Source organism: Crocodylus porosus, unplaced genomic scaffold (genome assembly GCF_001723895.1).
Source record: "Crocodylus porosus isolate Cpor-Errol unplaced genomic scaffold, CroPor_comp1, whole genome shotgun sequence".
Lineage (NCBI taxonomy): Eukaryota > Metazoa > Chordata > Crocodylia > Crocodylidae > Crocodylus > Crocodylus porosus.
In genome coordinates, this window is record NW_017728950.1 from 58,268,900 (window position 1) to 58,281,110 (window position 12,211).

The following is a 12,211-nucleotide window of genomic DNA, read 5'->3' on the forward strand; positions in this document are numbered from 1 at the left end:
GCGGGCGAGAAGCGGGGGCGGCGACAGCGGGCGCTGCCTGAGGGGCGCGGGGTGCTGCTGCTGCTGGTCTACGCGCTGGCGCTTCGCGGTCTGGTGCAGCTCTCCCTCCACCGCCTGCTGCGCGCGCCTGGCCCTGCGCCCTTCAGCGCCCCCCGCGCCAGGTACGGGGCGGAAGCAGAGCAGCAGATCAGAGCGGGAGTCCGGGGCAGGGAGCTCAGCAGCGGAGCAGCAGATAAGCCTCGGGGCAGGGAGCTGCAACCAGAGCAGCAGGGGTGGGCACAGGGTGCAGAAGGCAGAGCAGCAGATTTGGTGCTGCTCCTTCGGGGCAGGGAGCTCAGGGTGGGGGACAGTGACTGGAGCAGCAGATTGGGGCTGGAGCTGAAAGCAGAGCGGCATATGAGGCTTGGGGAAGGGAGGCAAGAGCAGTAGCATGGGGTGGGGGTGCTTATGGCAGGGAGCAGAAAGAGGCCCAGCAGACCAGGCTTGGGGGAGGGAGCTGAAAGCAGAGCAGCAGCTCAGGCAGGGAGCTCAGAGCAAGGAGCGGGGGGTGAAGCAGCAGCTGGGGCAGAGGAAGGGGTCAGAACGGGAAATTGCAGACTTAGCCCTGTGTCCTGTTAAAAGGGCAGGTTCACAGAGCTGCTAGTGTGTCCCTGACTTGTGGAAGGCCGCCTGGCAAGAAGCAAGTGCTACCTGCCATATCTGCCATGAGTAGCCAGAGGCATTTTTCTAGAGCTGGGGTGCAGGGCATGTTGCTGTGCCATTGAGCCTCTGGCTTGGCAAGAGAGCTGATGACTGTAAGAGCACATTCCTTTGTGGCCAACATGCACATCACATGTGTCACATCCAAGAGATCTGCGCTGCTAATTATTGGATTTTTATCTTTTGTAGAGAGTATCTTGAAAATATAACAGCATTTAATTCGCGGACAGTTGGAAGTCCAGAAAATGAAATTCTCACGGTGAACTACCTCCTGAAGCAAATTAAGAGAATAGAAGCTGCAAGCAGTGACGTCCACAAGATTTCCGTAGATATACAGAGGCCAACAGGAACCTTCACGATTGACTTTTTAGGAGGCTTTACCAGTTATTATGCAAATATCACCAATATTGTTGTTAAACTGGAGCCCAGAAACGGAGCTTTACATGCAGTGCTGTCTAATTGCCACTTTGACTCTGTAGTTAATACCCCAGGTAGGTGCATGCATGTGATCTTTTCTTGTCATATTAGTAGAGTATGTATTTGATACCAGATGTATTTTTGGCTTCCAGAAGTTCTTCACACTTACCCGTGAGCGACTTTTGCTGCTCTTTCTTCTGTCTGTCGTATGGGGATAACTTGAAGTAATTTTTTTTTCAGGTGGGGAGCAATGATGGGTACAGTAGCCTAACTAGAGGTGGTGCTCTTTACATCTCTTGGATTAAGGGTTGTTTTGCCTGGGCGCATGCATTAACCATGTTAAAAATAGCACAGTAATTGCTTTCTTCTACTGATTCTAAGGAGCCAGTGATGATGCTGTCAGTTGTGCAGTAATGCTTGAAATACTGAACACTCTTTCAAAGTCAGCTGATCCCCTTCAACATGCCATCATATTCCTCTTTAATGGTGCAGAAGAAAGTATATTGCAGGTAATTATAATTTGAATACTGGATTTTTACAAAGCTTTAAACAAAAAATGGCTGGCAATGGATATAGTAAAGTATGACTTACAGTTTACAGATCTAATTGCAAGTTAGAGGTGTTCATCAGCTTTTCTTATGAGTTAAAATTGATAGGCTGTTCATTCTAGATACGTTATGAAAGGTGTCCATAATGATATAGTAAGTAAATGTGTGGAGCACTGCAAGTAGCAAATGGCACCATTTTTCTCAGATCGTGGGAGTGAAAACTCCTGTGTGCTCTCTTGCCCTCTGACGTTGTTAAGTGGTTTATGGAATTTCATCTATGAATCATTATATGTAGCATCAGATAAAATTTGCATAAAATACTTGCTTAATTCAAATGTAATGTTTTAAGTGCTCTTGATTTCCAAGGGATGGTGGCATAGAAATTTCTGTGCTTTAAGGAGCTTTTCATCAAGTCAAACAAGTCAAAAATTAGTAACGTTGCAGATTGTGTCTTCTCCCTCAGCCCTACAAAGAGTGTGATTCCATGGTAATTTCCAATCAATATATGCTAGGATAGCTAGATAGCTTTCCCTGACTGAAGTTGATAGATGTAATAAGTCTGAAGGTTCTGCTTCTCTGTAAGTCTGAGTCTTGCTTCCATTAAGGCCACTTCATACCTTTCTGTATAATCATGTTTGTGCAGGATTTGGCTGAGTGGGACAGAGATGGGGGTACTCTAGTCTTATCAAAGTACAGATGTTAATAGTGTAGCTCAGACCTCAGACAGTGAATGGGGCCACAGACTGTCATGGAATAAAAAAAAGTGGAAACATCTTGTGGTGATGGTGTTATATAACCTCTGAGGTTGTGGTGATGGTTCCTTGTGCCTCAGGTAAAATTCTTATGGAGTTATTTGTTACCATGGGCTCTTGTGGTTGTAGGAAACTTCTGGTCTTCCTGCAGCATACCTGTGATCTGCATTGTATTAAAATCTGAATTTGAGTTGCTTCTGTTTGCGGGGTAGGGAGGAAACAATTTAAGTTTTTGTCAGATTTTTTATTTGCATCTTCTTTGCTTCCCTTCAAGGCTAGTCATGGTTTCATCACACAGCATCATTGGGCCAAGTCGATAAGAGCATTTATTAACTTGGAGGCAGCAGGTGTAGGAGGAAAAGAACTTGTTTTTCAAACAGGTATGAGCACTCATTACCCTTCCTACTTGTACACCTGCAGTGGTTTGCTTAAAGTGAAGCGATATTGAAAAACCTCACTGGCAGGAAGAAGGGAAGTTTTTACACAAGGTAGAACCTGCATACAGTAAAATCCCTGTTATCTGACATTTGAGTAACTGGAATACTTTACTAACCAGAATTTCTAGCTGGCCGGCTCGACGCATGTGGCAACTTCTGTCATAGGTAGAAGAACAAATGTTGTGGGTGGGAAAGTTTGTGGGGGGCGGGGAGGGAGGCTGGGGCTGGGGCTGAGCAGGGATTGGGAGGGAGTGGGCTCAGGCCCAGGATTGGGATCAGGGCTGGGCCAGCTGCAACCATTCCTTCCCCTGCACCTGGGGTCATTTCCTGGCACTGCCACATCCCAGCCCTGCATCGCCTGGGGGGGCCCAGATCCAGGAGGGGTGTTGGCTTCCACTGCTGCATGAGGCACGGGGGGTGCATGCCCTTGGATCTGCATGGGGCAGTGTGGGCTGCAGCTGTGGGCTGGGGCCGGGGCAGTGCCGGGCTGTTAATGGTGGGGGTGGCCGTGCATAGCTCCGGATGGGCAGCAGTGGTGCTAGGACTCACCAGCCTTGCTGCCTGGTCCACCCGGTGGCAGGATGCGCATGGTGTCACACCGCACCACTTTGGAAGCAGCGGCAGCAAGGCATGGAGGTAGGGAACAGAGACCAGCCCACAGCTGCAGCCTACCCTTGCACCATGCACAGATCGAGGGGCCACATGCCTCCCCTTTTTTCCCCTCGCTGCACCTCTGGATGAACTGCCAGGCTCTGATTGTCCCACAACCTGGCCCAGCCTGGGTCACGGAACAATCCCCGCAGTGCAGGAGGGAGGTCTGTTGCAGGGTTCCGCCGCATCTGCCAAAACATCCACCTTGTGTTGCCACCGCTCCGCATCTGGCTTCCCATTACCCCCTGTGGTCCAGCCAAAAACCACCAGCCTCAGTTAACTGGTGTTTTTTAGATATCCGGCACCGCCCATTCCCCACTCATGCCAGGTAACAGGGATTTTACTGTATTTGCTTACGTTACAGTTGAGCTATACAGGGCCATGGCATAAGAAAAGAGAAAGTCAGTGGCAGTGGGACATAAATTTTTTCATGACATGTATGAAAATTCTCTGCAGCACAGATGATGCTTTTATTTCAGGCATTTTAAGGTTATTTTGTGTCAAAGTAGTCAATATTAAGCAGATCTGTGGGGTACAGGGCTGATCCTGTAGTGGCATAACAGCTTGCAGTTCGCACTGATTTGTCTGCAAGCAGGCTTCCATCTGCTTGGAGTTTGGACAGACTGTTCTAGACTACTTTATTTTAATTCTAACAATATACTTTATAAATTCGCCTTCTATATCCAATTTCCAAATACATTTATAGCTTTTTAATGAAATGCTGGGTAGAGTAATAAACCAGAGACTGGAATCAGGGATGTGTGCATGTTATTTCCAGTTTTATCATTCATGTGTTGTGTTCTGGAAAGCATAGGTGGAAAGTACTAACTCTGCTAATACCACACAAGATAGAGCAGTAGCCTGGAAGAGGGCTAGTTGAGGGCTCAGTTTCCTCCCCATCTGTGACAAAGCATCTTCAGCAGTATAGTCTGGGAGGATGTACACCTCTTCTTCAAGAGAAGGTTGGGTGTACTTATTCCCTGGAGCTTCTCCCTTCTGCCTTTCCTTTCTGAGCTGCCTCTCAGTGACTCACCCACCATGCCTTCATGGGATGAACTGGCAAGCTGAGCCTCGTAGGGATCCTGGGTTGTCAAACATCAGGTCTTTGTCTGGTTGGGGTTATCCAGGCCCCAACCAAGTTTACTCTAGCTGCACTGGTTAACCCAGGGCTCACTGTTCAGGACCACAGGCTCCCATTGTAGTGGGACATGCTCTCAATGCAGGATTGGTAACCTAGAGTCGGCTTGTCCTTTTTAAAGGCTCCACCAGTTCTTCTGAGTCCGGCTTACAATCAGTCTCTCATCACCCTCACTCCCATCGGTCAACACCAGCTTCTTGTCTGCTACACTGGGTGTATCCCTCTGTCTCTCTATGCACTGCTGCTTGCAAGTGCTGCGATTTTGGGCTGCTGCCCTTGCTCATCCTTTCATGACCACCTCCACCCCTTCAGTCACCTCCTGGACCACCAGGTTGAGGACCCCTGGCTGGGTGTCAGCTCAAGGAGTAATACAAAATCTCCCCACTGTGAGTTGGCCTCATCCTCCTGCCGTTCTTCCTCCAGTTCAAATGTAAATTGCAAAAAGCAAATAAGGCTTGACACATATCTGTCTTGCTGTGGTGTTGTTGCCAGTCTTCCTCATCTGGCCAGCATCTGAACAGTTGTGCATCTGTTCCTCTCTCTCTCCCTCTCCCTCCCCCTCTCTTTACCAGGACCCTTCCTTCCTAGAAGACTCCTGCCGCTTTCCCCTCCTGCCCCTATCTTGGGTTGGGCTCACATATAGTCAGCCTGAGTCACCTGACCCTGGTGCTTCCACCCTGAGTACTCTGGGGCCATCTCTCCCTTCACCTGGCCTCTGTGCTGTCTGACCTGCTGTAATAAAGCTTTTGTCAGTCAAGAATAGTGCACGTATGTGGTGTGGGGAGAGGGAGGATTAGGGCTAGTGCAGCTGCAGAAGAAGGAAGAGGAGGAAGAGCAACAGGAGAAAGAATGATAAGCCCCAAGGAAATCAAAGGACTGCCTCAGATACCAGTGCCCTTTAGTAATGGGTGAGCATTGCAGAGGATATATATAGGAGGGCTAGAAGGAGAACAACAGAAAAATGGGGAAGGAGAAAGCAGCTCAGGAATGTGGAAGATACAAGGGAGAATAATCTACATCTGCTTGATACAGGATCTGTGGGTTGGAACCCGGAGGAAAGTGGTGGTCTGGGTTTCCTTTCCTCCCCTACGTTGTGGGAGGGGAAATGACAGTTCCATCAGCTGTTGAGATGTGAACTTAACTAAATGTTAGAATAGGTATTCTCATCAAAGGAGGAAATCAGCTGAGGTATTCTAGAGTTTAAAAAGTGCTGCTGTCATGCTTACACATTTGCAATATTGTGAAGTGTTGCCACTAAAAAGCTTGGGTACTAAATGCAGAAATCTTTAAAAGATCAGCAAAGCAAAGCAAAGCCAAGTGAATTACAGCAGGAGTGTTGTCTAGGCTTGGAGTAAGCCAAAAGGGCCCAGTGCCTCAGCCAATGCCTTAATTATAGTATAAGATCTTTAGGCTAGTGCAGAACTGGAAGTATCTTGAGCAGTAGGAAATAATAGTCCTTAGCTCCCTAATGCAGAATCCCTGGATTGGAATGCAAAGGAGAGGAGGGATTTCAGTTTTGAAGCAAGTGGGAAAGTTCTGTCGATTTTACTGTAACTTTGAGATCCTTCCTACCTTCAGTGAAATTATCCTTTTTATCTTGTATATACAGCTGTTCTGAAGAGTTTGTATTCAAATACTGAATCATTGTGCTGTTGCCTATGAGAAGCAGAAAGTGAAACCAACTCTAGTCAAGTAAAATACAGGGGCTCTGCCTGTCCCCCCACACCTGGGTTCCACTTGTCCGCACTCACCTCTGCTCTTGGGCTGTGCTGTGCCCTGGCGCAGGCAGCTGGTGTCAGTTGCTCCTGGGGCCGCTCCAGCATGGTCTAGGGTGAGTGCAGACAAGTGGAGCCAGAGCTCCGGGCAGTGTGGGGTGTGGCACTCACCCCAGCCTCGGGAGCGGCCAACACTAGCTGCCTGTACTAGGGCACAGTGCAGCCCAGCGGCTACCAGCAGCTGGCATGAGCTGCTCCTGGGGCTGCTGCAGCAGGAACTGGGGTGAGTGGGGACAGGCAGAGCCCTGGGGAGTTCAGGGGACAGTGCAGTCCAGCGGCTGCAGGTAGCTGGTGTTGGCTGCAGCCAGGGCTGGGGTGAGTGCTGTGTCCTGTGCCGCCCGGGGCTCTGCTTGTCCGCACTCACCCCAGCTTGTGCTGGAGTGGCCCTGGGAGCAGCTGACATCAGCTGCCTTCACCAAGGCATGGCGCAGCCCAGGAGCAGAGGTGAGTGCAGACAAGCAGAGCCCAGGCACGGGAGACACAGGCAGAGCATGGTGCAGCCCAGCGGCTGCAGGCAGCTGGCGCTGGCTGCTCCTGGGGCTGCTGCAGCTCGGGCCATGACCCTTCCCCCCCGCCCCCCCGACTTACCTGCTTGGGCGGGGGGCGCATTTCTGCTGATCGCATAAGAGTGAATATACTTGCATATAACAAATTATGGGTCTAAATATGCTCACTGCATAAGAGCAAATTTTCATAAAAAGAACCCGCATAAATCAAGGGAAACCCATGTTGCAATTTATATTGCAGTAGCAACCGTAGGATCACCTATCTCCTTTATGTAGGCTGTTTCTGGCAGGGGGGTTGGGCCACACCTGTGCTCAGGGTGGGCAGCAGCAGCCCTGGGAGGGGGGGCTACGGCGAATTTTGAGGTGGCTGTAGCCCCCCACCAGGAAGAGCTTGGCACTGCCCCCAGCTCCAGCTTACAGCAACAGCCTGCCTTCACCCCATGCACATATCTAGGGGGCACATGCCCTCTGTGCCTTCCACGGGGGTGTACGCTATGGCGGGAGCCACCCTCCTTCTCCCCATGCCGCACAAATGAGCGGTTTGCAGCTGCATCTCACACCCTGCCTTGGCCTGGCAGCAGCTGTCCCAGCCCCACTCCCTCCCTCATCGTGGGGACCTTGTTCTGCTACCCCTACCCCTTTCCTCCCTTCTGCCTCTTTCTCTCAACAGACTTACCAACAGTCTATGCTGCTGGGCTGGCCACATGCATGTGGTATTTATCAACAACATTATTGGCCACATCAGCCAAAGAAAGCCATTTGCCGATAATGTATCAGTGCACCTCTTGTTATCACTATTATATTCTCTTTATGGTCATAGATTACTGACTGATATAGTAGTAATATTTAAATTATTGTTTTTCAAAAGGCTCAATTAAGGTTGATTTTTATCCTTGCAGTAAAAAGGTGATGTTTACTAGCAATTCAATACTGCAGTTAGTGTTTGAAATGGGAAGCTGGGTTTAGAGTAGCGTAAACAAGAGGCAAGTAGTAACCCAAATAAGTCGAATCTATAGCTGCTATATTCAAATACTGTTGCATTTGTAATTAAGTTTGCTTGCTTGTCATGGGAGATGGGTGTAATTTTTTTATTTAAAAAGTAAGAGTGTTATAACACAATACGTAAATAAGTTTTGAGAGAAATCTTTCTCTTTGGTTGATTTTAACCATAATTATATGAAGTAGTATTTATTGCACAGGACACAAGTGAATGATTTGTGAAATGTGCATGAAGTACTAAAGAATAGGCATTTGACAGTGAAAGATAACGACACGGAAACTCTAGAAGAGTCAGTATATTGGAAAGGTTGTGGCTGGCAAATGGATATTGTGGTAGAGGTATGAACATGATAACAATTTCAGTTTCTCCTCTTTTTTTCCCCCCATCACTTCAATCCAGTTTACCAGCTTAACTCCCAGCCTTATTCTATTATAGATCAATGTATTAGGGAGGTTACTGAAGTAGAAGGATAAAACTGATTTAAGGCTTAAGACTGAGATTCTGCAAACACAGAAATGCATGTTCCTCTCCTACTTTCACCCCACCCCAATCAAACAGTTTTCTCTGAAGTTGGCATTTTCTGGCGAATGCTGATAAACCAGACACTGGTGATACATGACTGAATGTGCCTGTTCTACTTTGAGGATTTGCCTCATTTAGATGTAGGTATACTTCCAGAATCTGCTCCTCTTTCCATTTTGGATAAATTTCCCCTCTTTACTTTAGGGAAAGAGGGATGAGGTTGATCTCCCTGTAAGACACATCAGTGTCCTGAGCAAGGTGGAAGAATCGGTGAAGAATAACGTAATGTACAATCTGTCCTTGGCAACTGGGCTTTGCAACACTCCTGTACCTGGTTCCCTAAAACGGCATTTTGATCCCTGTCCCCTGTTGCCCCTGACTATTAAGTCCAGCGATTTACTGTTAGCAGCTTGTAGTTTTGGTGGTGTGGTGAAGAGAGATGCAGTTCTTTACCAACCTCTGTTGCAGTCTTGTTGTTTCTTCTGGACAGATGTATGACAGGTGCCAGAAAATTCAGTCCTCTTTCCAGTGTAGCTAGAACTTGATTTCAATGCCCTGAGCATTTTCAGTGACATGATTAAACTCAGTGTAGCCTAAAGCTTTCTCAATAATTAGATTCCATATATGGAAAATACATACATTTGTTATAATTTTCCAGGTATAGAACCTAATTCTATTACACAGCCAACTGGGGGGTTGTCTTAAATTTGTCCCCCCTACTGCTACAGCGGGGAAAGCAGTGGCAAGGGGGTCAGGCAGCTGGAGAGGTAAGGGACCCCTTGAATTCTCTTCTCCCTTTCTTTCCCCTGCAGCCTGCCTTTCTTTGTAGGGCCTACATCTCTGTGTCTGCCCAACCCCCTTTGCCCACCATTACTGTCAGATGTGGCTGTGGCTCCATTTTCTCCTGAGCATGGAGCATGTGGAAGCTGGGCCCCTGCCCAGCCACACAGTAGCATCCTGGAGCTGGAGCTGCAGTGCTGCTGATTTGGCTGGGCTTGGGGTGGAGCCTTCATGTGCTCTGCATGTTTGGTGTGATGGGAAGTTGTGACTAACAGTAAGGGCAGGGAGAGGCAGGAGTTGGGGCAGGCAGGTGGTATGGCTCTGACTCTGACCCTGACCTGGGCTCGGAGTCAGAGCTGCAGCGACTGCCTGCCACCCCCTACCCCCATTTAAGACAGAGGGCTTCCCCCCATGATGAATGTTGGGGGGCGGGGCATCTTTTCTTGCATTCAAGTAAATATAGTAATTATTTTCTGAGAAATCCCTTCTGGTGATTGAGGTCGCTTACACAATGAAATTTACAAAATGATTCTTCATTTTGTGAATCTTCTGCTCTCCTCCTGGCAGGACCTGAGAATCCCTGGTTGATACAAGCATATGTCTCTGCAGCCAAACATCCTTTTGCCTCTGTGATAGCTCAGGAAGCATTTCAAAGTGGATTACTCCCTGCAGAGACAGACTTCCGCATCTACAGAGACTTTGGCAACATTCCAGGTATGTTATTAAAAGGCCTCTGTATTATAATTTTTTCCTACGCATATAAAACGGGCTTGATCTTGTATACATTCACTCCATGTAAGAGAGAGTGTGTTCAGGTTCTAAGCCATACATGCTTTTTTACATCTTGAAAATTAACTTGGGGTTTGCATTAGCCTGTGTGGGGGTAGTGTCTTTCCCCTGGAGCAGTCACTTTCCTGAGTTTTGATGTCCCTTGAAAATGAGGATCAAATAGTAAGAGACCAGAAAATCCTGTTCTTCAGTGAGCCATAACTATTTGTGTCTGCTTCATGAATTCTTCAGCACTTGGGTGCCAACTGCTGTGGCAAACTGAAAATCCTGACCATTGAGGCATAGATTAATACTGCAAGTTACAGTTAATCCTAATTACAATTTTAAAATGCCAAGTTGTCAAAATACAAGAAGTTTGCACGTATTAAATTTCCTTCTTCTGTGACAACATTGACTATTATCATTTACGTAGTCATCTCTGGGTAGTACCTCTTTACATATTTAGGTTATATAAAGCTGCAGTTGTTGCCTGCTGACTGTAGAAATATTGCTCAGTGATGGATAGGAGTTGGCAACAGCAACTGCAAATAAAATTGCAGTGTACCTCCATGGAGAGACAAAGTATTATTGGGATCCACCCTGGGGAAAAAACAAATTTACTTGTATGGTGGGAAACGCTCTTGGAAATTTGAAATATAATAGTGCATAGTTAAAATAGTTAAATGTTTAAGTTAGAGGTGTTGGTGGAAGTGGGGGAAGTACTTGTTAAAAGGCATATGTTCAAGGAAAAAAGGGCTTTCCTTTTTACATTGCTGACAAATAGGTATGTTTTGAGAACTAATTCTGTTACCTCAGCAGAAGTGTTCATCTGATCTGTTGTATCAGTACAAAATCAATTAGAGCACTAGAAATAGCCAGATGTTCCTGCAGGTATAATTGATCCTACTGTGACTTACACAGGGGTGCAGTGAAGGTAGAATTTCACTTGCCAGTAGCAGTAACTTGTCAAAAGGGAAAAAATCATCAGGAGCCCAAGCAGAATTTGCAGCTGGTGATTAGAAAAACATCAGTTAACAAGAAAAAAGAGGACACGTGAACTTTGTTAAAGGTAACTTTCCAACTCCTTAATACCATTTTTAGTTGTCTTTCAGAGTAGAACTCCACCAAAACTTCAGGAGTTATACTGGGAAAAACACAGAATTTTGATTTTTTGCTTTGTGGCTCAATATGTGGTAGTTCACTACTATAGATAGCCCACCTGTCACCAAGTAAACTTGAACTGAGTTTTAGGGCTTATGCTCATCTCGGAGGATTAAGTGATCACAAACGCTGCAGTAGATATCTGAATTTCTCTAATAGTGGGTTGTTATGCTTTACTGGCATGCACAGTGTTTGCATGTACAATGGGACCAAATATTTCCAAGTCTGTTATAATATTAGGATCCTAAATTTTACATTCTGTAAGACGTTAACAGACATTTATTGAAACTGCAGGGTGAGTCACATTGTTTGTAAAATATTTTTGGAGGTTTCAAATATTTGCTTAGATTTTAGGTAACTGATTGTACTTCTTTCTCTTTTTAGGAATAGACTTGGCCTTTATTGAAAATGGCTACATTTATCATACAAAATTTGACACAGCAGACAGAATTTTGACAGATTCAATTCAGAGGGCAGGTTGGTATTCTGACTTCTATCAAAATTTAGGCGATACGGATCTTTGAGGATTGCTTCCTTTCCCCATAAAACTTGGCTCTACAAACTGAAAATCTCATAACCCATTAGTAAGGGATAATTTAAAGAGAGGAGTCATAGAAAAATTAAAATCCAACCCCATCCTGAACATGAACACACACCCTGCAAATTCCTGGGAAATGAATCATGTTTCTCAGAATGTTAATGGCTCAGGATTTATAATGAACTATAGACCCTATATCTGACTAGTTAATAATCAAAATCATTATTGTCTGTTGGCTATTCAGAGTTCACCACTTGCTGTTTTCTTGTAAACCTCTGTATTCTTGTTTTGACATTCTCTACAGAGACAGAGGGTCCAAAGGGTGGCAAGGAGATTGAATCAAACAAAGTTGTCCTTTGAGAAGCAAACTTGCAAGGGAGCTGGGGCAGGCTTATGCTGCTGCAGCCCATCCTGTACAGAAGAGAATTTGCTCTCCAGATCTGCTCAGTATTTATCATTTTTCCACGCTCAATATTTACTTCTTAAAATAGAAGCTTATAAAATATTAGACTTCTGGAA

At 46.3% G+C, this 12,211-nt stretch overlaps 1 protein-coding gene across 1 annotated transcript in view; it reads left to right on the top strand.

The window, feature by feature from the left end:
* ERMP1 (endoplasmic reticulum metallopeptidase 1) overlaps window positions 1-12,211 on the top strand; it is a 31,350-nt gene that overhangs the window by 396 nt on the left and 18,743 nt on the right. Inside the window, exons 2-7 of the mRNA XM_019554746.1 lie at window positions 13-161; window positions 889-1,190; window positions 1,498-1,625; window positions 2,691-2,796; window positions 9,793-9,939; window positions 11,539-11,631. Coding sequence (XP_019410291.1) covers window positions 13-161; window positions 889-1,190; window positions 1,498-1,625; window positions 2,691-2,796; window positions 9,793-9,939; window positions 11,539-11,631 — 925 coding nt within the window. The remainder of the gene's footprint in view (window positions 1-12; window positions 162-888; window positions 1,191-1,497; window positions 1,626-2,690; window positions 2,797-9,792; window positions 9,940-11,538; window positions 11,632-12,211) is intronic.